We start from the raw sequence: 24,921 nt of genomic DNA, 5'->3' as shown, positions 1-24,921 counted from the left end.
CCCTGCCAGGAAAGACTGCACAAGAAGATAGACTCACTGAACGAGAATTTAAAAATAATTATATTAATAATAAATATGTTAAGTTACATTTAAAACAATAAATAGAAAAATAAACTGATAAATAAAACCAACAGGTACAAAATATTTCAAAACTCCAACCAAAAAAAAAGAAGAAAAAAAGAAAAAGGGAAAACACATACAGACAGACAGCTGACAGACTAGACAAATGGACATTAGGGAAGGGTGCAAAATGCAACCTTGGGAACCCTTCACAGTTTACACCATGGCTCCCTCCTCTCCAGCTCACCCTCTCCTCTCCCCAGCTTGGGGAACTGGACACTCAGTGGCTGATATCTGTGGGGACTCCAGCAATGCAGAGAAGCATCTGGTCCGCCCCAGTGTCTGCAAAGCAGCTGAGTCCAGGGCTGGTGGGTGAGGTGGAGGTCTCCCTGCAGGAGGCGGGCGGGGAAGGACCAGGTCTACAGAGGCAGGTCGGTGCTGTTGTGCCGAGTCTTCCTGACGGTGCCATCATCCCGGGGCAGAGCCCTCTGCAGGTTGGACATGGCCACGGTCTTCTTGAGGTCAATCACGGCATAGGAGTCTGAGCTGCGAGCAGGGTGTGGGGTGGGCCCAGGAGCTCCGGACACTGCGGGGTTCTGGGGCCCCTTGGGATGGTCTGTGCCCCAGCCCTTGAGCTCCACCTGGATGTAGTTGAGCTGCCTTGAGGGCTCAGGGCCAGGCCGGCGGAAATCAAAGTTGAAGACTCTTGGGGAGCCTCGGCGTCGGGTCAGTGGGACAGGGAAGTTGCTGTGGCTACGGGTAGAGGAGCCCCGGGTGCTGGTAGGTTTCTGTAGTGGGGTTTCATCCTCCTCACCATCAGGGAAGCCATTTGAGGATGGTGTAAGCCCATCCCTGGAGTCCCCATCATCCCCGGCCTCCCGGCCCAGCTGCTGAGCTTGGCTCTCCCACACAGGGGGAAGCGGGGGCAGGTTCTCGTAGTGCAGTAGTGCAGCCCTACGGTGGGCCAGGCCATTCCACCCTGGCTCCTCTGGGCTCAGTCTCCAGCCAGCTGCTTGCCGCAAGCTCCCGCTGACATTCTCGTAGGTGCATTTGGGCTGGGCTGGGCACTCAGAAGGGCCCTCATTATTGTTGTGATGGGGAGGGTCATGCATGTTGGGACACAGGCTTTGGCACTTCATTGCCTGCCGCCGAGCCGGGGTGGGGCCCAACACAAACTTGACCTGCCCTGGCTGTAAGAACACCTGCGGGTCCCGCTGGTCGGAAACCTGGGTCTGTGGGAAGGGTGCCCGGCCCTCAGGCAGTGGCTGCAGGCAGTGGCGACTCCTGCGGTGGTCTTCTTCACCAGTTGGTGTGTTGACATAGGTGTGGGACTGCAGGGGAAAGATGTCAAGGGAACAAGTGGGTTCAAGGACTAGGAGGGTGGGAAAGGCAGTGGGACAGAACCAGAGGAACAGGAAAAGAGCCACGTTTCTTCTGCTGCCTCTAAAGCTCCCAACAGGCTCACCCTTCTGAGAGCCCTGCTGGGTTTCTTCCCCTTCCCACACCCTTTCCTAGGCTCCATCCCCACCTGGAGTGCAGCCTACCATATGCGCACCTGCTCATCGGAGCCAATGAGGGTGTGGGTGGACTCTTCCCCAAGCGTGGGATGTCGGAGGCTGCTTGTGGAGGGTCGGCGGGGAGCGGAGAACCGTGTGCCCTCTCCAGGGCAGCCAGGGCAGCCATTGGAGAGGCTGGAGACAGTGTAGCCTAGAGGTGGCAGCCAAGGGGAGGGGTATGGGAATCACCTGACAATCATTTACAATCAGATGCACACATTTGTGGGGTGCAAGGCAAGACACTCTCCGGGCTCCTCGTGTGACTAAGCCCTGGCCTGCCTTCTGAAGTCACCCTGAGGCCTGAGGCTGCCCCAGCTCCCATTCCATCACAGCGGGTTACTTTAAGCATTGGAAGGTATACCTGTCACCCCGGGACCATCCATGACTGCAGTCAGGCTTTGCCACTGAGCACCACGCAAACGCCACAAACGCAGGGACCGTTTCTGTCCCTCCTATTTCCCCCAGACCCGGCCAGGGAATGCAGAGCAATAAGCAGTTGTGTAGTCAGAGACCCAACGAACACAAACCGTGGGGAACCCTACACAGTCATGGCCAGAGATGGCTGCACCAGTAAGGCAGGAGAGGTACACGTTGTGTGTAACTTAGCCCAGTAGACAGACAGAAGCAAAAAGCTCCAGACTGCTGTTTCTATGGCAACCCAACGTCTTCCTGTCTGCTTCCCAACCACTAGTCGACCCAGTGCCTAGGATTCTGCAGCTCCAGCTTGAGTCACCCAATTGGCCCTGCCCAGCACTGAGCCATCCTCAGGAATGGTTCTGATGATTGAATGTCCAGGAAAGCTGGCTCAACCCAGCTATCCCCTACCTGCTAGCTTGACTTGGGCCTCCCAGACTCACGGTTCCTGGGGTGGGGGTCTCCTTACCAGTGGGTTGTGAGGGCCCTCGAGGAAGCTCGAGCTCTGGGGGGTGGCTGTTCCGTGTGATGATAACTGGCTCTTCCAGCACGCTGATGCTGTTACACTGCATGAGATCCTGCAGCAGGTTGAAGATTTCCTCAGCCCGTGAGCACTTGAAAGCGAAGATCCCTGGAGAAGGCAAAAAAGCAACAAGGCTCTTGTCAACCCTAAGCGGTTAGGGAACTTCAACCAGTCAAAAGGAAATATCCCTGAACTTCAATCCCACCCTGTGCCTCTCCTTTCCTAAGCATTCATCCTCGGGGCATTCTAGAACCCCAAAGATGCTGGAGGGATGGGTGGGAGGGGATGAACCCCTGGCACCTGTCTCTCTATACTGCCTGCTATCGTTCCAAGGCCCAGCACTGCAGCCATATTCCCCGAGGTATGCTTGTTTTCATGAGGTTGGCTGCCTTCAGGGGTGAAGTGAAAACCACAGAGAGTTGCCCCCATCTCCCTGCACTCCAGGAAAAACAAGCTCCACCCAATGCCTTCTAATCATTCACAGGTCATTCACAGGCTAGGCCTCCTGCCTCTGCACACAGGGTCCTCGCAGAGCTTGGGTTCTGGTGAAAAAGGGAGAAGATGGGCAGAGCTGAAGAGAGACACAGCAAGGCAGTCCTGTGGCTCCTGTGTATGGTCAGCCTCTAAGCCCTTCCAAGTCTGACCTGTCCCCAAAGTGCCAGGAATGGACTGAACACCTGGAATTCAATGGCTCTGAAGATGCCAGCCTGGGGCTCTGCAACACGGGATCATGGGATTCAGGGGCAGCTCTGGGGACACCTTGAGCACACATCCACAGCAAAGATAGATATATTACCAGATATGGCACCACACCCTCATAAGTAGTCACAAAGTTCAAGGCTGGCCTGAGCTACCCATTAAAACCCTGTTCAAAAAAACCAGGGGGAGGGGTGGAATCTGTGGTCAAATGTTTACTTAGCATGCACAGACTCTGGTTTAAGTCCCAGCACCACACCCAAATAACAATAAATACAATTAAGTGGAAATATGGACAATGCATATCGCATTACTGTTACCGTGCTGCCCATTTGCCCGAGTATAGGGCAACTGAAGCTTGTAGAAACAGAATGAGAAAGATGGGGGGAAAAAAGGGCTCTTGTGACAGGAAATGTAAAAGCTGGAAAAGACAGGAAGAGGTGGCGACACCCTGCTGTGAACCACCTTGGGAGGTGAGAGGAGACTCTCCGTGAGTTTAGAGACCAGTGAAGGCTACCCGTAAAAGACCATCTCAAAGGGGAGGGGCGGTGAGAGATGGAGGAGGGAGGGGACAGAGAAAGCCTGGTATCAGGAGAAGCCCCGCACTGGGATCTAGGACAGCCTCCCTCAGGTGCCAAGTGCAGATCAAGCGGCTCTCTCTGCCTCATCTCTGTTCACACGCCATGTTCTCCTGTGCCCTCTCGTGCCCATGAACTACAGGAATGAGACACATGGAGGAAAGGGCCACACAGCAGTCAACCCAGGAGACTCACTGGCCTGACGCTGCTCTCCTCCACCTGTCTGCCTGCAGCACAATCTCAAGGACGTCTGGAGCTGAGCACACCTGGACATAATGGACAAGCCCAAACCTCATGCCCTAACCTCAGCCTCTTGGAACAAGCTGCTAGCCCCTGACCTCTGGCTGCAGAGGGCAGATGCCCAGGGGGAACCAGTACTCTCCACTGCCCACAGGGGATGGCAGACAAATGTTGGGCTCCTGAAGGCTAATCTGTATATGAGACCCAAGCTCCTGCTTCCCCAGATCTCAGCCCAGAGCAGCCAGTCTTCTTCCTGACCTCTTCCACTATGGATGAGACCCAGGGTGTATGACATGGTAGCTCAGAAGGCTTTTTTTTCCCTACTGCAACAGCAGTAGAACCCTGAAACCATAGCAATAATGGGAAGAGTGGTTTGTCTCTGCTAGGTGGCCTCTGGCCTCGGAGCACTGGCTACTTCATGGATTGCGCACCAAATGTTCCCACAAGGCTTGAGGAAGAACAGCAGTGATGCTTGGACCTTTCTCTCCTCTGAGCAACACCAAGTCTGATGTCTGATGTCAGTATGTAAAAGGCCACGCTCCAATTCTGTAACAAGCTCATGTCCCTGTCCTGGAGGGCAGAGCTGGTACTCACCCTGGCCCGTCTGACAGCGGCGGCCACTCTCAAAGGAGAAGAGGTTGGAGTCATAGCCATAGCGCCGCAGGCAGAGGTAGGGCCAGCGGACAGCGTCCCGCTGGTGCAGGTGCAGCACCAGCTCACTCTGGGTCAGCTCCATCACCCCTGAGCCCAGCTCCACCCCTTCATCGTCCACATTAGTCACCTGCAGGGAGAATGGACACAGGGTCAGTAAAGAACCCAAGAAGTGTATGCAAGGGACCCTGAGCCACTGGGAGACAGTGACTGTGGGGTTAGGGCCAGAATACTGAGTGGCTCTCAGCTGTACCACAGGAACACTGCCTCCTTGGGTCACATGGAGCAGTGCCATGGGGCATGACAGTTCGATGGGGTAATCTCTTCTATGGCTCTCAGCTCTGATATCTGCAGACAGGAAAGAGGTCACCTGTTGACCTCCAAGGCCAGGTGGTTAGCTGTCTGATACTCAAGAACTTCCTGGGGCTTAATTTCAAAGGCCAGGATGTCAACAAAGAAGGGGTTAACCGTTAATTCAAAGTTGAAAGACTTGCTGAGCAGATACAGCCACCCTCCAATCCCCAAACTGTACAAACTTGCTGAGGGCTCCCTCTCTACTTGGGAAGGAGAAACACTGGCCCTGACAAACCCCAGTGTGAGGAGAAGGCGCCTCCTATGGGATGTAGGGAGCTAAGGTTCATAAAACACCAATATAGTGTTTCTTCAGGGCTATGTATGCTCTCTTTAAAACATATTATTCTTGGTGGGAAGGGGGTGGGAGGAAAAGAACAACCAGAAATAAAAAAAAAGGGTTAAGTTCCCCTGCCAGACCACCTCAGACATCAGAGAGCAAGCACAAGGCACCTTACTGAGTCCACACCATAGCCTGTCATTTCTTCTTCCCGAGAGATACTGGAGGCCTAAACTCAACAGGCCCTGGGAACTCGAGCAGGGAGAGGCTCTGGGTACCTTGAACTTGGTAGGGTGGTTGTGTGGCACACTGTCTCTGTCCAGGCAGCTACAGCAGCTCCCCATGGTGTCAGAGCAGCCTTTCCACCCTAGGGACAGACAAGGGATGAGCAGGTCACCAGTCACCCTGCCAAGGAGCTCTGAGCAGACACTGCACTGTTAGCACGTCCTCCAGCCAAGAAGCTGCAGGACACAGACGCACGCTGAGGGAATGCTCTCTCAACCTATGGTCAAACTGAGGGAATGCTCTCTCAACCCGTGGTCAAACATGCTTGGGATAAACATTAATTCAAGTTAGAATGAGTGAAGGACTCCTACAGGCGGGGGATAGCAAGCTTCTCAGAGGCCTGGGAAGCACACAGGGGTCTGGCCTATGGAGTGACTGACTGGAAGAGCAGCATGGCTATAAGGGGCATGGGAGTGGCTGTCACAGCTGTGATCCTCATCTGGAGTCAGCAGTGTCCCTTGCGTGTCGCAGATACTATCTTGTTCCTTTTTCTTTCCCTCATTTTTCACCTTACCCATTTCACTCCAGCCATGTTCTCTCTTTCCTCCCTTGCTCCACCCTAATATCCACCGGAAATGAGTATTTCTGGTGTTCTCTTCAAGTAAACTGTTAGTACACTGTGATCATAAGACCCAACAATCCAGGCGGTGGCGCACATCTTTAATCCCAGCACTTGGGAGGTAGAGGCAGGCGGATCTCTGTGAGTTCAAGCCAGCCTGGTCCACAGAGAGAGATCCAGGACAGCTGGGGCTACACAGAGAAACCCTGTCTTGAAAAAACCAAAAACCAAATGGAAACAAAACAACAAAAAAGGCAAACCCACACTTAATGACCGAACACTGGAACTCACAGAGATCTTCTTGTCTCAGCTTCCAAGTGCTGGGAGTAAAAATACTACCAGGCTGGGCTCAAACTAGCATGATTTTTTTTAAAAAACCTTGGTTAGAATTTTCTTCACTGAAGAAGAAAAATGCTGGGGCTGAGCATGTAGCTCAGCAGTAGATATTTCCTATGAGGCTCCAGACTAAACTCCCAGCATTCCACGAAAGCAACTCACAGAAGGCCGGGTTGCCTTCCCAAAGGTCGGAGCAGAGATAGGAGACCTTAGCAGGCTTTTCCCTTCAGGCTACTGATAATGGGAAGACAGTCACAACAGACAGGTTTCTGCCTTACTACGGAGAGGAAACCACTTAGACCTCTGTGACCTAAGGGAACAAGACACAAACGGACAGAACCCAAACAGAGGTTTTGTTCTTCATGCTGGAAATCCAATGCAGTGCTTTGTGCTCTCTACACGAGCGCTCTGCTGCCCAGCTACACTCCCAGGCCCAGCCAGCAGTGCTTTTTATCTTTATTTTTGATTTTTCGAGACAGGGAATCTCTGTAGCTTTAGAGCCTGTCCTGGAACAAGCTCTTGTAGATCAGGCTGACCTCAAACTCATAGAGATACACCTGCCTCTGCCTCCCAAATGCTGGGATTAAAGGCATGTGCCACCACCACCCGGCCCAGCCAGCAGTTTTAAGAGGTTCACTTCACTGTGAAAAACCACAAGGTAGTGGATTATCCAGGAACCTCTGTTGCTGTGGTAGAACCTTTGACAATCCAGTGACCTGTTCCCTATATTCCTCCCAAGTTAAGAAACTCTACAAAACTGACACCTAGCCGCAGTTCTTACCTCACCCAGGCCATTGGGGAGCTGACCCTGGGAGGGGCATGGGAAAGGATTCCCACTTCACTCCCCCCGTCCTTGGAGGGGTGTCATGGCAAAGCGTCTGCAGAAAATCACCTGGATCCCTGTGGTTCACACCTGGGGCTCACCTAGCACAGGAGACAGAGACCATATGTTAATGGAAACCTACCCTCAGCCCCCAACTCTTCATGAAACGGACTTAGCAGTGTCTCCCACCTGGATTTATCTGGTCCAGGTCCTAGTGGATCCTGGGTCCAGCTAGAAAGGCCAATGAACACAACACGATCTCAGACGAAAGGCCACAACTTTGTAGCCCTGGATGGACCTCCCTATGACCAAGGACAATGAACTCTGAGATGCCCAACACCTCCAGTTGGCAGCCATCACTGGCGTCCCCTCGGAATCCTGCCGCTCAGCCCACCACCTGACCTTGCAGAGAATTTCAACCCTACGAAAAGTTTTCTTTCTCAGAACAATAACAATATGCTAGTTCAGCAAGAGCACCAGTTTAAGATTCTGAAAACCAACATTCTAGAACGTTTTGTTGCTATATCTGGGGGAGGGTCTGTCATTCTCCCTCCACCATCTCCAACTCCTGACCCTTCCCCTTTTCTGAGGAAATACCAGGGAGTTCTAGCTGAAGTAACTTCTAGAAGCAGGTATTAGTGAAGCACTTCCCATTTGAAAGCTGGTCAGGCTTTCTGTTCCTAGTGTCAGAAGGGACAGTTACAACAAGACGCAAATTTTCAGATTATCTGAGCCCTAGGTAGATGAATCAACAAGCCAGGACTCTGAAGAAAACTCCTGAAATCCCTCCCTCTCGGTCCAGGAAAACAGCACTTCCCAGTGTCCCCCCCCACCAGCCCTGCACAACTCTAGGTAAAAGAACCCCACACCTCTTGGTCTGGTTAATTCTTTGGAAGGATAAGGAGGTTAAAGGAATTGTGTGCAGGCTAAAGGCAGGTACTGAAAAGACTATGGGAGCTTAAACCATCAACAGGGTGTTGGGAAGGGATGTGAAGCCAAGAGCTACTGGATGCAAGATGGGGGAGGGGTTGCACCTTTCCCACTCCCCTCTTTTTCTTTGAGATTTCAAACACATTATTAGATAATCCATTGAGAGGGATTACATTGGGTGGGGTGGGGGTGGGGTTTCTGGTCTGAGGTAGGTAGGGACAGGCACTAGATGGAGGTATGTGGTCTGAAAATATATTCGAAGCCTTGGGAGAAGATGGGCTTGGGAGATTCTGGATTTGGGCATGGTGCAGAAATGAAAAGGCTGAGGGATTTCTGGATGGTGACTGCGGAAGCCTGTGGGCCACTGAAGGGAGAACGAGATGTGTCGGTGGGTATTTCAAGAGGTTGGGTGGGTGAGTGAGGGGGTTCTGCGGGATCCTAGAGACCCGAAGGTGTAACCACGGGGAGGGGAGAGGGTGGGGTCTGAGGAGCGAGAGGCAGAACTGGTTACAGGTTTTCTAGATACCCAGACGGAATGCGGAGGTCGCAGTCGCGCTCCAAGCCTGCATCCCCGCCCCCAGCCCCCGGGTCCGCCGCTAGCTCGCCCGCTTGGGGCTTTCTAAGGATAGGAGCGGAGACTGCGGCGCGGCGCGACACGGCCTCGGTAGAGCCGCCTGGTCCCCGCCCCGCCGCGCCCCGACTCACATCGCCCCGCGGCCCGGGCGGCGCCGGGCCCCCGCTCCCGGGTCCCGCTGCAGCAGCCGCCGCCCGCCCGCAGCTAAGGCCTCCCCGCCCCGCCCCGCGCCCGCGGGGTCGGAGGTCGCGGGCTGCACCAACGAGACGCTGCGGGCCGGCCGACCCGAGCGGGGGCAACCGGCAGGCAGCCTAGAAGGTCCCTTTGGAGGACTTTGCAGTCGGGGGCAGAGAGCATGCGCAGACGCCAGAGGGCGCTCGGGGCCGGTGGCTGGGAATCCTGAGGGGCGTGGCCTGTCTTGAGAGGGGCCCGGCGCGGCGTGGGGCGGGGAAGCAGAGATGTCAGCAGTCTCTCTAGCAGAAGAGAATCTCGAGAGAGTGCAAAGCGGATCGGAGAACTGAAGCGGGACAAGATTCGGAATCCAGGAGGGAAAGTAGCGAGGGATACTGGGGACAGAGGGGAGGAGCTGGAGAGGCCCGCAGAGGGGAGGGGCTGAAGCCGGGAGCGGGCCGAGAGACTCGACCTTTCGGGCTTCGCGGTGGCGCTTCGCGTAGCCAAGTCCGCGGATGCCTGCGCCCTTCCCGCCCTGAGACTCACGAGCGCTTCCCTCAGTCTGCAGCACCCAGTTCGGGGCCACTGGGGGCGTGGCCCGACGGCGGGTCTCACCAGAACAGCCCGGGCGGCTGAGACCCCACTCCTAAATCAGCAGCTAGACAGGGACCCCAAGCGAACTCGGTAAGCACACGTCGAGCTTCCGCCCTGCGGGTGGTCCGCAAAGTCCTAGGAAAACTTTGGGGCTTTGCCGAGAGGCCACTTGATAGGAACTTATATTTCCCTCCCTTTTCCCTCTGGTTCAGGGATACCTTTCCACTCTACTGCTCTCTAGTGCCTAGGACCTCTGGGGCTCATCCTTCCAAGAATGGTTGTTGTTTGGGGAGGTTGAACCCCTGAGCTAGCTTGCATCTGGGGCTAGAGGCGGGAGTCAGTGTTTGACCCGATCTTATCTGAAAGGAGAGGAAGGGAACTATGGGAGGAAACCAGCGTGTTAGTAAGATGGGGTCCAATGGTAGCTGGAGGTGAATCAGGTTGCTCGGAGGTGGGGGACAGGAAGGGTGACGGGTAGAAGTCTGATTTCTGAGAGTTATTTTTGTGCCAGAGAGTTCCATGCAAACTAGAACTAATCCGGAAGAGGGTACCCCAGAAGCCCCCTCCCCCCTTGTTTTGTGGAGCTGAAGCAGTGCTGCTAAGGGGTGTGGCTGTTCCTACCCCTGAGTGTGGAGTCCATCCTGGCCACCTTCCACAGGAAACCTGCCCTGAGGGACTGACAGGAAGGAAACAGGTGGGTGTGGAGCCAGGAAGGGGGAAGGGTGGCACTGGATATTTGAAGGGGGACTGGGGGGGTCCATGGGGTTGGGTGGCGCTCTGGTGGTTATACATGGAACCTCAGGACTTCCCAAAGCCTAGAGATTCACTGTTGGTTCTCCTGAGCTCAGCTGCTGCCCTGAGGTAAGGTACCTCCTAAAACTCCCGGAACTTTGTAGTTTGCTCATTGGTCAATGGTTTGGTTGGTTTTTCAACTGTAAAAGCGTAGAAGAAACTGCTTCAATGGACGGTAAGAATGGACCTATTATATAAAGTTCTAGAATAGTCGCGAACACTGAATAAACTTGTAAATGTCTGCTCCGGCTGTCACCATCCCACACAACCCAGCCCTCCACCCAGAATACAGGTGCATGAACCCTATTCTCTCTGGTTCCCGCTCACTAGCCTGTGACCTCGTCCAGAGCAGCGCCCATCTTTTCTCTGCATCAGTAGTTAGTCCCGCCCAAAGACACCGCGATCCCATTTCGACTGTGCCTAAAGAAGTGCACTGGGACTAGTCATTAAAGTTGCTGCTATAAAGTGGGGTGTGGTGGTGCATGGTTTGGATCTCTGCACTTTGGAGGTTGAGGCAGGAGGATCAGGAGTCCAAGGCCAGCCTTGGCTCTGAGACCCTGTTTCATGCTGCTATAAGGACAGGAAGTATAGCTTGGTGGAAGAGGGCTTGTCTGGTTTGTGAGGGGCTATAGGGTAGACACAAAATTTTCTTGTACCCTTGAGGCATTTAGACTAGATGAGGAGACACTGGGTACTAATTTAGACTAGATGGGTAGACACTGACTATGCTTCCTTTGAGAACTCAGGAAGGGAGAACTGGTACAGGCCAGAGAAGATGAGGAGGATTCCTGGGAAGGAGGCCTTCAGCAGGGCTCCACAAGGGCAATGCTGGAAAAGAACAGCCTGAGTAGGGTGTAGTGCGGAGACGGGTGTGTGTGTGGGGTGACTGAGGAACAGCCTGAGTAGGGTGTAGTGAGGAGACAGGTGTGTGTGTGGGGTGACTGAGGAACAGCCTGGGTAGGGTGTAGTGAGGAGACAGGTGTGTGTGTGGGGTGACTGAGGAACAGCCTGAGTAGGGTGTAGTGAGGAGACAGGTGTGTGTGTGGGGGTGACTGAGGAACAGCCTGAGTAGGGTGTAGTGCGGAGACGGGTGTGTGTGTGGGGTGACTGAGGAACAGCCTGAGTAGGGTGTAGTGCGGAGACGGGTGTGTGTGTGTGGGGTGACTGAGGAACAGCCTGGGTAGGATGTAGTGAGGAGACAGGTGTGTGTGTGGGGTGACTGAGGAACAGCCTGGGTAGGATGTAGTGAGGAGACAGGTGTGTGTGTGTGGTGTGGTGACTGAGGAACAGCCTGAGTAGGGTGTAGTGCGGAGACGGGTGTGTGTGTGGGGTGACTGAGGAACAGCCTGAGTAGGGTGTAGTGCGGAGACGGGTGTGTGTGTGTGGGGTGACTGAGGAACAGCCTGGGTAGGATGTAGTGAGGAGACAGGTGTGTGTGTGGGGTGACTGAGGAACAGCCTGGGTAGGATGTAGTGAGGAGACAGGTGTGTGTGTGTGGTGTGGTGACTGAGGAACAGCCTGGGTAGGGTGTAGTGAGGAGACAGGTGTGTGTGTGGGGTGACTGAGGAACAGCCTGGGTAGGGTGTAGTGAGGAGACAGGTGTGTGTGTGGGGTGACTGAGGAACAGCCTGGGTAGGGTGTAGTGAGGAGACAGGTGTGTGTGTGGGGTGACTGAGGAACAGCCTGGGTAGGGTGTAGTGAGGAGACAGGTGTGTGTGTGTGGTGACTGAGGAACAGCCTGGGTAGGGTGTAGTGAGGAGACAGGTGTGTGTGTGGGGTGACTGAGGAACAGCCTGGGTAGGGTGTAGTGAGGAGACAGGTGTGTGTGTGGGGTGACTGAGGAACAGCCTGGGTAGGGTGTAGTGAGGAGACAGGTGTGTGTGTGGGGTGACTGAGGAACAGCCTGGGTAGGGTGTAGTGAGGAGACGGGTGTGTGTGTGGGGTGACTGAGGAACAGCCTGGGTAGGGTGTAGTGCGGAGATGGGTGTGTGTGGTGAGCTGCACTGAGGGACCTTGGGAAGACTGGCAAGGTGAGTAGGAGAGCTCTAGCCTGCCCAGAGGCTCATGGGAGAGCAGAATGGTTCCTTCCATGGTTGCTTTCTCTTCTACACCACCCAGCTTTGTAATATCCAAGAATTTGAACTTCACAAGCTCAGGGGCTAAAGATCTGACTTTGCCACTTACAGCTGTTTGACCTTGGATGCACACACACACACACACACAAACACACCAGTGCTGTCTGAGCCCCAGCCTGGCTGCCTGTAAGCTGAGAACAACGCCTACCTCAGTCTCCTGGTTGTTGACAAGACTGAGATGGCACTTGGAAAGCACTTGACATTGCCTGGCATGCTGGGAAGGCTCACTGAACAATCTGATCTTCTGTCTTTTCCAGGCAGACTGTCGGTCACCAGTGTCGGCTCAGAATTGACTGGTCCCTCCAGCAGGACAGTTCTATGTTCAGGGAGCCAGATCCACCAGTTAACTCAGACAGTGGCGCAGGCCAGCAGCCAGTAGAGGGCGATGAGGACACCTCTGTTCAGGTAGGAGTCCCACTCTTTCTGAGACCACCATGTTCTCATCCTCTGGCCCTCGTTCCCCTCCTACCAACCAGGAGATGTTTGCATTTTTCTTTCCGTCCAAACAAAATCAAGCCTTTATTAGCCAGGTGTGGTGGGCACACCTTTAGTCTTAGCACCCAGGAGAACCCAGGAGGCAGACACAGGCAGATCTCTGAGTACAAGGCCAGCCTGGTCTATGGATGAGTATCAAGTTCTAGGCCACTCGGGGCTGCAGGAACACACCCTGTCTCAAACAAAACCAAACCCAAAGTTTGTTAAATATTTACTCAGTGTGTGTGTGTGTGTTGTGAACCACAACACATGTGGAGGTCAGAGGACAACCTGTGGGAAGTCAGTCTTCCACCATGAGGATCCAGAGAATCAAACCCAGGCTTCGTGTTGAGTGCCTTTATGTGCTGAGCCATTTTGCTATCCCAGGTCCTCTGTCCCCCACTTTGAGGTAAGACTTTGTCATGTAACTCTTGAACTTTGTCCTCCTATCTCAGCCTCCCAGTGGGTGGGGCTGCACACCCCCTCAGCTTTGCCTAACTCTTTGTCGACCTGTTCTCTTTTCAGGACTTAGGGGTTGAAATTCATTCCTGCAAACATAATAGCATCTCTCACGAGTCCGCCTAGGTTGTCAGAGCCTGGCTCTAGGAGTGTGCAATTGTGGGGCTTCCAGTATATGGAGTGGTGTTTGGGGGCTCCTTCCAGTATACGGAGTGGTGTTTGGGGGCTCCTTCCAGTATACGGAGTGGTGTTTGGGGGCTCCTTCCAGGCAGGTCTCGGATCAGGAGTGGACCTACTGTTCACTCTGTAGAAGAGGCTTGAAGTTAGGGAGATCCGCCTGCCTCTGCCTCCCGACTGCTGGGACTAAAGGCGTGTGCCACCATGCCGGACAGATCTACTATTCTTAGTGATGGGCAGGAAGGGGTTTCCTCCAAGTGGAGAGGAATGCTTAGGAGTTGCTGTAGATTGGAGGGCAGGCGATAAGGGGAAGGGAAGGGAGGGGAGGAGAGGGGAAGACCCAGCCCCCTTCTCCTGTGCCTCCTCAGGCTCCTCCAGGATCGAGCTTGGGCCCACCTTGCCTGGATACCAACCAAGCCTCAAGCTGGCCTCAGTTTCGGACCCTCCTGCAGCAGTTTCCTCCACAGGACAGTGACGTGGGTCCCCCCCTCGGATTCCCCTCGCTCCTCCTTCGCTCCTTCTCCACACCTTGTTACTTACTGTGTAGTAAGAATCTTGGTCTAGAATTCAAGACGTATGACTAAAAGGCTCAGTTTTGCCCATAGCTGGAGGAAGCAATTCCCTTTAGCTTGAATTCCACAGCTAATGACAGACAGGTGCAGGAATACATGTCCTGCGCATCACAAGGCTTAGCTTAAGAGCAAATGGGAAAATGGACATGAACGGCATCTGCAACCAAGAATGGGATGCACGAATGTAGAAATGTGGTTGTTCAGTATTTATTGAGGGCCCCAGCATGTGCAGCCTAAAGACTTACAATTCACCGAGAGGCAAGACAGTCTATGGAGCAGAGAACACATGTGAAAGGGATTCTGGGACCTAGCTCAATGGGAACAAGGGCCACACTATGTGATGATGGTGCTAAGTGCTACCCGGTGCAGCCCCAAGTGACGGTGCAGCCCCGAGTGCCGGCCGTCTCCGCGGCAGCACATGCGCCATTCCCTCCCAAGGCTCTGCCTCTCTCCCAGCCAGCATCAACCTTAGAGAACATGTCACTCCAGCAGTGTTCTAAGGTTTGGGTGCATGTGGGCCTTTCCTTTAGGAGCGCTACTGTCTGGCCCTAGGGGAGGAGGAACTGACCCAACTGCGGCTCTTCTGTGCCCAGCGGAAGCAGAAATCCATGGGACAGGGGGTGGCCCGCTTGTTACCTCCCAAACTTGAAGGATACACCTGTGAGAAGGTAGGGAGTATGTCTGTTCCTTCTCCATCCCTGAGCCTTTCCCTTCCTCTGCCCTTTGCTCTGCAGAAAGGGTTGGGGGGAGTTTAGCGGAGAAATGTTTTCAGGATTGGTGATTTGGTAAATGTTAGGGAAAGGAGGAAGCCAGGTTTGGGGAGTTGACTTCTGTGGTGGAGATGAGCCTGCAGCATAATATGAACAGCCATATTGGGGGATTGGGGATGTGGTTGGAGAGCCATGAGCGAAGCTAAGAAGGTTCAGGTTAAGAGCCCAGGGCCTCTGCTTTGGCAGTGCAAGAAGCTGCTGAATCCAGGAGAGTACGGAGTGTTTGCGGCCAGGGCTGGTGAGCGGTGCTGTTGGCACAGATCCTGTTTTACTTGCCAGGCCTGTGGACAGGCCCTGATAAACCTCATCTACTTTTACCACGATGGGCATCTCTACTGTGGCCGCCATCACGCAGAGCTGCTGCGACCTCGATGTCCCGCTTGTGACCAGGTAGAGCAAAAGGGGAGAGAGACTCTGGGAGAATTCCTCCCCAGAGCCAGCAATGCTGGAGCAGCTGTCACCTTCATAGGCTGGAGGGTCTTGTAGTAGAAGTGGAGAACAGGGTGGAGAGAACAAGGAACTAGCCAGGGCCACTCAAGAGCTCTGCGCACGTGGGACCTTTATCTCTGCTCCCCCAGTGCAAACGGGTCTGTAAATTCTCTTGGACTCAGAACGTTTCTGGATTCCTGAATCATCACTATGCCAGATGCTCAGTGCTGAGCTTGACCATGCTAGAAAGACCCTAACAACATGAAAGACAGTACTGAGCCTTGGGAGTCAGGAAAGCTCTGGGGCCCAACTTCTGGCTATGCCACCTGCTACATGGAGGATCCGGCCAAAGCCAGTCACCCTCCCAGAGTCCTAGAGTTACAAAGTACTCCAAATCGGAATGCCTGTGGGCATTTTTTTTTTTGAGCGTTAATGGGTATAAGGTGTGGTTACTGGATGGATGGATGGATGGATGGATTAATGAACGAATCAATCGTTTTCCTCAACCTCTCCCAGCTGATCTTCTCTCAGAGCTGTACCGAGGCAGAAGGACAGCGCTGGCACGAGAACCACTTCTGCTGCCAAGACTGCGCCGGGCCTCTGGGTGCAGGACGTTATGCCCTGCCCGGGGGCAGCCCCTGCTGCCCCAGCTGTTTCATGAGCCGCTACCGGAGTGCAGATTCTAGCTCAGTAGAGGCACTGGAAGGGCTAGCGTCCCTTGGTAAAGGAGGGGACGGTGCGATCTTAAGGGGGAGGGGCCGGCGGCTTAGGCTGATCATAGAAGCGGGGAATCTCCCTGGCCAGAACCCTTCGTCCCATTCCCCATGCTGTCTTCCCACCGCAACCCCCAGACGCGAGCATTGGGGCCCGAAGCTCTCACCGCGCGTCCCTGGCCTGCGCGCTCCGAAGGCCTCCTGAACCCTCCCGGCGGGGCTGCGGCGCCAAACTCGCTCCCGGGCTGGGGACGCGGTCGCCCACTGGTGGACGGAGGCGGGGGCCCTTGGGGTAGACTGGCGGCAGCGGCGGCGCGCACGGCACCAGCCTGGGGCGGGGCGGGAGGCTGCACGCAACCTTGGCCCGCCTCTTGCACAAAGATTTGGGGGCTCTGAGATGGGCATTTCTAACAGGGGAAACAGAACCCGATCCAAGCGTCGGCTGGAACGGTGCCTCCTCGGATGACAAGATCAACTCCCAAGTTACACTTCCCTCTACAGTAGCCAGCTCCACTCTGGAAACCCCGAGTGGGGCGTTCAAAGGGCAGGGCCGAGAGCGCCCTAAGACTCCCGGAAACGCCCAAGAGCACAGCCCCTGCCCCACCTGCTCCTCTTCCTCTGAGTCGGAACCCGAAGGCTTTTTCTTGGGCCAGCGCCTTCCAGGTCCCTGGAAGTCCTCCCCAAACCTCCAGACAGATGACAGAGACATCTCCAGGAAGCACTGCACCATTTGTTAGTGGGGCAGCCCGGAGAGCAGAGTAGTGAGATGGGGGAACCTATGAAACAGGATAACAAGACTGCAGTGTAAAGAACCCGAGACTGAAGGCAGGCAGACACGCGGGACAGTCCCATCCACACTGCACGTTCTCTAACCTGTAGAAAAGTTTCTTAGGGAAACACCACTGCCCAGAGCTTCCTGGGTGAGCTAGCCCCTATCCCCAAGGGCTGAGTTTAGCCCCACCGTCAGCACCTTGTTTAAACTAACGGAAAGGTGGTGCTACACGGGTAACACGCCCTAGGCACCGGGAGGTGGGGCAGCGAGCGTCGGCTCCACATCCGACCTGGGTTCCAATCTCGTGGAAGCAGCCGGGGGCGGGTCTTCTTGCATCTCACTACCGGTAGGCGGAAGTGCGGGGTCGGAAGTTGCGCGATCAGCCAGCGCCGACTCTGAGCCGCGCACAGGCACTGTGGAGGTGCTCGGTGCTGTTATGGCTTCTAGTGGGATGGCAGTGAGCGCCTCCGGCTCGGCCAACGAGGCCCCCGAGGTTCCAGACAACGTGGGAGACTGGCTCCGCGGCGTCTATCGCTTCGCCACCGATCGGAACGATTTCCGGAGGTAACCGAGGCTGGCCCCTCTCTGATCCTCATAAACTTGTATTTCCCTTCCTTATGAGGCTGGCAATCCTAGGTGGTTTTTTTGTTTTTGTTTTTTAACCACATTGACAACGTAGTGGTTTCGTGGTAACTTTCTGTGTTTTGTTGAGGCCGTAGGCTCGTAAAATGCATTGCTGTCAAAAATATCTGCCACGTGCTTCTCAGGGTATCTAGAATGTCGACCTGGGCTGTAGCGATGGTTCAGCGGGTGGAAGCGTTTGCCGCCAAACTTGAGGACTTGAGTTAGATCTCTGGTACCCGCAAGGTGGAGGGAGATAACCAACTCCTGCGGTTGTACTCTGATCTCCACACTTGCACACTGTCAACATACAGTATCACACACATACAATTTAATGATTTTTTTTTTATTTTCGAGACAGGGTTTCTCTGTAGCTTTGGAGCCTGTCCTGGAACTAGCTCTTGTAGACCAGGCTGGCCTCGAACTCACAGAGATCCGCCTGCCTCTGCCTCCCAAGTGCTGGGATTAAAGGCGTGCGCCACCACTGCACGGCCTGAATGTATTATTTTTAAAAAGTCACCCTGACCTAGGAGGCAGGGAAGAGATGCCAAGGCATAAATTGGAATTTTACGTTAGAGTGTTAAGTTGGCCTTTGCATGTGTTAGGAATAGATATAAACTCCAAATTCTCACGTGCATATTGTGCGACGTATCACTATACCGAGTGTTGATCAAAACCTCTAGAAGGTGGTGTTGACGTAAACTTCCCATGGTATGTCATTAGCTCCATCAAACTCAGTGACCTCAGGGTTAATGAAATATATTTTCTACTCAGGAACTTGATCCTCAATTTGGGACTCTTTGCTGCGGGAGTTTGGCTGGCCAGGAACTTGAGTGACATTGATTTGATGGCACCTCAGCCAGGGGTGTAACCAAGTAAGCACTTAATTTTCTGTCTCTGCCTATTCCAGTTGTGAAAGACAGCAATTCTGTTCAGCTATTCACAGAAAGTAGGAGAGACTTGGTGTAAATCCTCACTCTTGGATTTCTAGGTGAAAGCAGTTTCCTTTTTGTTTTCCAGTTTCTAATACCACCTGTTATCTGGTTGCAGAGAATGGAATTCCTGTGTACTCAAACTTCCCAAGACAGCCTACTGTCTAGGACCACCACAAGATACTACCCCCATGGCAGCTGAACCTCCACCCCCTGGGCAGCCCCCAGCTTCAGCTCAAATGTTGACTGCACAACTGTGTGTGCATCCCTACATTTCTGCAGAGGTGATCTCTGCCCTTGTCCCGAGAGTAGTAGTCATGGTTCTTGAAAATAGATTTCAAATAAAGCCTGCACACAAAGATGTTTTATTCTTTTAATAAGAAACTTCTTTCAAAACCACGGTGTAAAAAGTCAGTTTACAAAAATCAAAAAACAAAAAAACATGATTTGTGTTTCACACTCAAGAGACAGCAATGAGCCCCAAACATGAATTGTAATGGAGATGTTTGTCTCATTTAAAAAAGAGAATAGAAAAAAAAAACTTGAAAGGGAACCTCCTGCTCCACAGTGATAAAGCTGAACTGCACAGCTGGCTCTCGAGGAGTTACTGCTGGTGAGCATTCCTGGGGAAGAAGCCATTAGGTGTTGTTGGGCATTTTAGTTCACCAGGTGGGTTTTCCAGGAACCAGGGAGGCACTGTTTTTGGAATAGAGTGAGATTTGGTGGCAGAAGAGAGCACTGATGTGTGGGTGGAGTCAGCTTGTTAGTGGGCATAAGGAAGCAACTTCCTACCCCCAGACTTATGCTAGTGCCACTGTCTGTGTTCTGTGGAGAGACTCCGTGGGACAAGGTGGTGCTAGAAGTAGGCTCTCCAGAGTCTCATTTAGTCAAATTTACTGGCATTAAAAAAAAAAATACTGCTTTTTTGTGCAAAGGCCCCTTTGGAACTGGTCTTGGATTACAGGGCGCGAATGAGAAGGGCCAGTGTAACCGGGCCACAGCTGCATGACGATGACAGAGTTACTGCTGGCTGCTTTCCAGAAACTCATGATGTGACTTCCAAACACCCACTGAAAGAAAGCGGGGGGAAAAAGCTTTTTTTTTGGAGGCAGGATATCTGCAGCCTAGGCTGGCCTCAATTGAAGATGGCCTTGAACTCCTTATCTTGTTGCCTCCACAGTTGGGAGTCCAAGTGTGCTCTACCACAAACTCTGAGCCTCAGGCTTGCTAGGTAAGCACTGCACTGACTAAGCCATGTATGATATGGGCTGGGGATACTATTTTCTTGTGAATGAAGAACCTGTGTGATGTGATGCGGGCCAGCAGAAACTGAGTAATTTCAGGCCTAGAATTGGCTTCACACGAATCAAGATCCTAGAGTTTATTCTGAGTCACAGATACTCTGAAGTCTGTTTTAGAAACTATTAAGAGACTGGGCTTCATGGCACATACTTAATCCCAGAGGCATGTGGATCTCTGCGGCCAGCCTCATCTAAATTCCAGGCTAACCAGGGCTACACAGTGAGACCATGCCTTGAAAAAAAAGGGGGGGGGCAGGATCATGACTATGAATACACGGATAAGGCTTGGGTTTGAAGTCATTACTTCCAAAGGCCCATAAAGTGATTAGGAAGCAGCTTTGTAAGCTGTATTATAGATGCAGAACCACACATGACCACAGCTAAGCTAGGAAATAGCAGCCTGGTTTTGTTGTTTTGAAGAATAAAACCTTAAAGTGTGCTATATAATCCTATAGCTGAGTAGTCTAGTTAGTTAAAAAAATTCTATTTTGAAAATCAGAATCTAGATAGAATTAAGACATAGCTTTTAAAAATATAGTTTTTTTTTTCATTCCAAATTTAAGATATAATCTCAAGTAACTTTACTCTTGCTTTTTGAAGTCATAACGCTGGTTTGGCAGTTTTTGTTTGAACTGGTTTACGTGACCTGGAACCCATTGTCTCAGGCATGCTAGCTAAGTGCTGTAGCAGTGAGCTATTTCGTCAGCAGCTGTTGTATTTTAAAAGAAACATGCCAGCATAAGTATGGACAGAGTGAACAAAAGTGACCGCTTGCCCATAGCTACTAAGCTGTGGTGTAGTTAGAGCCATGTGTGAGTTGACAAGTAAATGGCGGTTAAAGGATAATCCTGGACTGAGAGCAGACAGGAATGTGGAAGAGATGACGTGCACAACCCTGAGAAGGCGCTTTAGCGCTGACAAAAAGAGAACCACCACTCTTAGCTGGTAAAAACCAAGTGACCCTGGAAAATTTCACCCCAAAGATGCACTCTTTACCTAATTAGTCCCAATTAGGAACTGGGCTGAGAGACCCAGTACCAAATGCGCTTTGAATGGCGAGCCTGTCAACACCTTTGGGGAAGTCTCACGAGCTCAGCAGAAACCCTTGGGCTGGAGTGAAAGACAGGCTGTGAACAGCCCGACTCTTGCTAACCTTCCAGTCACTTAGCACCATCACAGCTGCATCTGCCCAGGAAGTCCTGAGAGTGGTGGTGTCAGGGACATCATTTTTGCATCACTCACTCTGCATATTACACAATGTACTGGTTTGTTGTACAATCTAAAGGTTCACATGTGGGGGGATTTTTTCCTACACTGCTTCCTGATGGTTTGTGCAGAAGGACTCCAGAATTGATGAAGATTCCACTGCCACTGATTGCCTAACTTCTGATCATTTGGCTCTCCCAACTAGCTGGAAACCCTTCCACACATAAGCTGCAACCCCAGATAGGGATGTGGTACACATTCAGGAAAGGGTCACTTTCCAGAAAAGGTCAGCATTAATGTTCAGCATATACAAGAGGCAATGAACAACAGTAATGTATGTTGGCTGCCTTGAAAGACAGCTATCTGATGGAAGATTATAAATACAATTATGGACACTGGAACTCAAGAACTTGCTGGTAAGGACAATTTGCATTCATACACAGGAGATAACAATGTTCTATAAAATCTGATAGCACATACCCTTTAAACACTACAGATCCACCTGCCACTTGACATAACAAAAAGGAACCCTTCCCCTTAACTTTTCAATCTCATGCAAACTGTAATTAAGAACAAGGCACCAAATTTTATGAATTGTATAAAATTAGTTCACAAAGCTTTATCAGTAAAACAAATGTCAGATCTCCCTGGCTTCCCCCATCCCCGCCACCATGTTTTCATTCTGCACTACTGTCGACCTCTCAGCACTCCGGAGCACTGCCAGCCAGCCCACCGCATTGGTTTGTCCCCTGAATGTGGATGGAGCTGAAGGCATAACCAGAGCAGGGGACTCACACGATCATGGACTCTAGAAGCCTTGCCACCGTGAACAAAAATAAACTCTGCTATCGAGTCCATAGGACACACGAACACTTCTACAGTTTACAGCTTTATTCATGGCATTTTTAGAGACATCTAGAAGTTCTTTACCATGTGGCACTGCCCTCCCATTTCAGCCAGAGGGGCTGGTTAAAGCTGGTAAAGCTGGCAAGAGCTCTGCCTGCCGTTTGATGAGAGCTGCAGTTTCTGGCTGCTACTTCTGCACTAGATTGGGTGCTGCTCTTAGAGGCAACCACAAGCATGAGGGCCAGGCTAGACTGAGGTAAGAAATCATTTTTGAGGGCTGGGGTGTATTCATCTTGGCTGGCTACAGTGGTAAGTAAACACACCAGCCGATTACAAAGGGTTCAGAGAGAGAGCATCACCTGGCATTTGGCCTGGGGCCAGCTAGTCAAAGTCTATCTGTTCTCTTCAGAATGTTTCAGTGTGATGCCAGCTGACACAGCCCTCTTAGGCGCTGCAGGCAGCAGAGAGAGCGCAGCACAGCAAGGCAGCCCAGACAGTGCACAGTGCTTCTACAACAGAGATTCATGCTACTGCTCCTGCTGCCTGAAGTGCTGTCTGTGGTTGCGGTGGCACCTTCATGAGGGTGGCTCAGTGGAGACAGCTAGTTTTAGTTAGAACTCATTTTAACTCATTAATCTCATATGTGGGTGTTCAGGTCAGCTAAACATTTATAAAGTTCCCATTCTGCTTACTGGTCTTGCTGATAGTTGATATAAAACTTTTTTTTAAAATTGAATTAGAACCTTCTAATTTTCCTTTAAGTGTTTATATTGATTAATGTTTTCCCCTCTACACAGTCAGATCTGTATTCTCTGCCTGCAAGTTCTCTTTCTAGAATAAATAACACAGGGTTTAAGATGAGGTGTAATCCAGTCTTGTTTCCTTTTTTACTCCCAATAGTTTGTTATTTTCATTTTTCAGACAAGGTCTCACAATGTAGCCTCAAACTCATAATCCTCCTGCCTCACCCAAGCAAGTGCCGTCCTTCCAGGGGTGTACCAGCACACCGAGCTTTGTTTTTGAATGGGCTTTGTTTGCTACCATGGTAACAAATCACTATCATGTACCTTGGTAATGTGGACCTCAGGGTACAGCTTTATATCAGAACCTCAGGCAGCGTGGACAACCGGGACACTTTAAAACAGTGTCCTGAAGAGGAGGAGGCTGTGCAAAGCTCACAAAAAAGCCTGCAGTAGACAGTAAAAACCAAACAGCACAAAAATGCCATACATTACCGCTTCCAAATAAAAGCTAATACAGAAACCTCACAGTGTTGTAAAAAAGCAAGTTTAAATCTAGCCACCCATCCCTGTCAGGGAGCTGTTTTCTGTCTGATTTCTTCCATGTCTCAGTGATGTCTGGCAGGCCTACGAGAGTTCATCTCCAATGAGGGCAGCAGTAAATACTACGGGTGTGCCTGGGAAATGGAACAGTGCGTCCTTTAGCCTCACTGTCTCTGTGCCCCACCCCTTCAACTCCCTTCAAGTGACAACTGTACTACATTAACACAAGCTACTTATTCACAGGAGAGGCTGTGGACACTGCACAGGTCACTGCAGAGAGAATGAGAGTTTACTGTGCTTCTGTCTGGGCATTTGACTCCATTTAGAAATGGAGCAAATTTTAAAGATGTGTTTTTACTAATAGCAGAGTAAAAGACAGGAGTCTCTCTACTGCATGGACTGAGGGCAGGAGAGAATGGGTAGCAGAGTGGGAAGAGAACATGAAAGGCCACAACCAAGAGCTGGACACACGGTCAGTTCCTAGGGAAGCGAAAGCTCCAAACCTTGTGAGCACCAATGTTGTAGGTGCAGGAGAGAAGCTACATAGCACACAAGGTGAGACCCTAGGGCAGCAGGCACTGGGACAATCCCCACTCGCCTTCCCGAATTCTGAGAAGGCTTCTGACCACTGACCCAAACCACAAGCTGGTTCCAGACCTGAGCCAGGGTCCTGCTACAGGACTGGAGGAGTCAGGAGTGTCCGGCTTAACATGCACAGACCGACCATGCGCTGGTCTGTGCCTCCTATGACTGCCTCTTCAAAGGGAAAGGGCTGCTAGGCCCCGTCTCCCAGTCAGTGTAGAGTGAGATGACAGCACCTCAGGAGAAGCCTAGCTCTAAAAAGCCTTCCTATTTGGCACAGGGAGATCTGCTCCATGCCCCTTACTCCCTTGATGGTCACCTCTTCTGTGAGATAAATCCTGTGGCTTTACCTTCCACTTGGAACCAATCTTTCCCACCAGCTGCCAGCCCTGGGCCCCTCCTCATGTGCTCTGTGCAGTGCTGCAGAAAGATCCTGATTAGTAGGGGGCTCATGACAGAGAGAAGACAGACATGGCTGCTCTCCTGGCTGGGTGATCACTTGCCCACCCCCCTCCAGGTCCCTCAATTATCCAGAAGCAACTGACAAAAGAATCTTCATAGAAGTTACTCCTTTAGATTTGTTTTATGAAAGGAGGGAATTTTAAAATGTTTTCAAAAGTGACTACCAATTTTTTGACAGGGCAGAAATCACCTGGCATTCTCTCCTTTAGGCCTAGAGAGGCAAGCCCAGTGATCTGTTACTGTGCAAGCCTTATTACCCATGAGGAAAAAGGTAAGGACATTTTAATGCATGCCTCCCAGTCAGGGGAGCGTGTATGTTCTGCCTTCGACCTTGCTGCTGGACTGCACCTGAGCTCGGAGTTGGGTTTCTGAGAGTCTTGCGCTGCCCTGAACTGTTCTTCGAGTGTAAAAAAGGATGTAGGCCTGGGTTTTGCACACGTCCTCGACACTGCATACATCCAGCTTTGAGTCATTGCAGTGGACCCAAAAACCTAGGAAACCAAAAGAGAGAAAGAGAAAATGACAAGCTAGTTTACATCTCTAGACAGGTGCTGCCAGGAGATGGGGAGAGAACGCGGGGGACAGAGCCACCTTCTGATTACTGGTGGGGAGGCAGGGTCACTGTAATCCCTTTCACCCCACTATCACCAAAAAGACTCTTGCCTTCGGTACTGATGGACCAATTTTGTCCTTGTTTCCTTTATCTCTTTTTATTGTCTGCTAAAGCCTCCACAGTGCCCCAAATGTCCTCAGAGTCATTTGAGTGAGACTAGA

The 24,921-nt window shown here is 52.0% G+C and overlaps 4 protein-coding genes across 15 annotated transcripts in view; 2 read left to right on the top strand and 2 right to left on the bottom strand.

The window, feature by feature from the left end:
• Positions 1-49: 49 nt before the first annotated feature.
• Frs3 (fibroblast growth factor receptor substrate 3) lies at positions 50-16,575 on the bottom strand. 3 transcript variants are annotated; one of them, XM_075980878.1, is made up of 7 exons: positions 16,310-16,575; positions 7,311-7,453; positions 5,628-5,716; positions 4,662-4,848; positions 2,500-2,661; positions 1,616-1,767; positions 50-1,391 (listed from the first exon to the last, which is right to left on the bottom strand). In XM_075980878.1, exons 3-7 carry the CDS (start codon positions 5,691-5,693, stop codon positions 480-482), a joined length of 1,479 nt encoding a protein of 492 aa, XP_075836993.1. In that variant the 5' UTR covers positions 5,694-5,716; positions 7,311-7,453; positions 16,310-16,575; the 3' UTR covers positions 50-479. The 3 variants fall into 3 exon arrangements, with proteins under 3 accessions (XP_075836993.1, XP_075836992.1, XP_075836994.1); XM_075980877.1 differs by lacking the exon at positions 16,310-16,575 and adding an exon at positions 8,988-9,364; XM_075980879.1 differs by lacking the exon at positions 16,310-16,575 and adding an exon at positions 7,542-7,562.
• On the top strand, positions 8,818-17,183 carry Prickle4 (prickle planar cell polarity protein 4). The gene is made up of 8 exons (XM_075979148.1): positions 8,818-9,158; positions 9,475-9,711; positions 12,806-12,953; positions 14,027-14,134; positions 14,761-14,898; positions 15,187-15,390; positions 15,946-16,150; positions 16,557-17,183. Exons 1-8 carry the CDS (start codon positions 8,818-8,820, stop codon positions 16,877-16,879), a joined length of 1,704 nt encoding a protein of 567 aa, XP_075835263.1. The 3' UTR covers positions 16,880-17,183.
• Positions 17,184-17,343: 160 nt separating this feature from the next.
• Positions 17,344-18,828, top strand: Tomm6 (translocase of outer mitochondrial membrane 6). Of its 2 annotated transcripts, none has more exons than XM_075980896.1 (3): positions 17,344-17,478; positions 18,310-18,410; positions 18,586-18,828. In XM_075980896.1, exons 1-2 carry the CDS (start codon positions 17,351-17,353, stop codon positions 18,404-18,406), a joined length of 225 nt encoding a protein of 74 aa, XP_075837011.1. In that variant the 5' UTR covers positions 17,344-17,350; the 3' UTR covers positions 18,407-18,410; positions 18,586-18,828. The 2 variants fall into 2 exon arrangements, with proteins under 2 accessions (XP_075837011.1, XP_075837012.1); XM_075980897.1 differs by having other exon boundaries at positions 18,556-18,828.
• A 157-nt stretch (positions 18,829-18,985) lies between these two features.
• Usp49 (ubiquitin specific peptidase 49) overlaps positions 18,986-24,921 on the bottom strand; it is a 76,896-nt gene continuing 70,960 nt past the window's right edge. For all 9 annotated transcript variants that reach the window (XM_075980873.1, XM_075980868.1, XM_075980870.1 and 6 more), the window contains one exon: positions 18,986-24,638. In XM_075980873.1, the coding sequence (XP_075836988.1) occupies positions 24,448-24,638 (191 nt within the window). In that variant the 3' untranslated portion in view covers positions 18,986-24,447. The remainder of the gene's footprint in view (positions 24,639-24,921) is intronic.

This window comes from Microtus pennsylvanicus, chromosome 7, assembly GCF_037038515.1.
Source record: "Microtus pennsylvanicus isolate mMicPen1 chromosome 7, mMicPen1.hap1, whole genome shotgun sequence".
In the NCBI taxonomy this organism is placed as follows: Eukaryota; Metazoa; Chordata; class Mammalia; order Rodentia; family Cricetidae; genus Microtus; species Microtus pennsylvanicus.
Note: the sequence above shows the minus strand (reverse complement) of the source record. Positions and strands in the feature narration are given on the sequence as shown.

Excerpts from the sequence above, each read along its gene's own strand:
- Frs3 (XM_075980878.1), bottom strand. The coding sequence starts at position 5,693 with ATGGGGAGCTGCTGTAGCTGCCTGGACAGAGACAGTGTGCCACACAAC. Across the intron at positions 2,662-4,661 it reads CCGCTGTCAGACGGGCCAGG|GGATCTTCGCTTTCAAGTGC; the intron begins GTGAGTACCAGC and ends TGCCTTCTCCAG. Across the intron at positions 1,768-2,499 it reads AGGGCCCTCACAACCCACTG|GCTACACTGTCTCCAGCCTC; the intron begins GTAAGGAGACCC and ends TGCCACCTCTAG.
- Prickle4 (XM_075979148.1), top strand. The coding sequence starts at position 8,818 with ATGCGGAGGTCGCAGTCGCGCTCCAAGCCTGCATCCCCGCCCCCAGCC. Across the intron at positions 9,159-9,474 it reads GACCCGAGCGGGGGCAACCG|CCGGGAGCGGGCCGAGAGAC; the intron begins GCAGGCAGCCTA and ends GAGGGGCTGAAG. Across the intron at positions 9,712-12,805 it reads AGGGACCCCAAGCGAACTCG|GCAGACTGTCGGTCACCAGT; the intron begins GTAAGCACACGT and ends TGTCTTTTCCAG.
- Tomm6 (XM_075980896.1), top strand. The coding sequence starts at position 17,351 with ATGGCTTCTAGTGGGATGGCAGTGAGCGCCTCCGGCTCGGCCAACGAG. Across the intron at positions 17,479-18,309 it reads GATCGGAACGATTTCCGGAG|GAACTTGATCCTCAATTTGG; the intron begins GTAACCGAGGCT and ends TTTTCTACTCAG.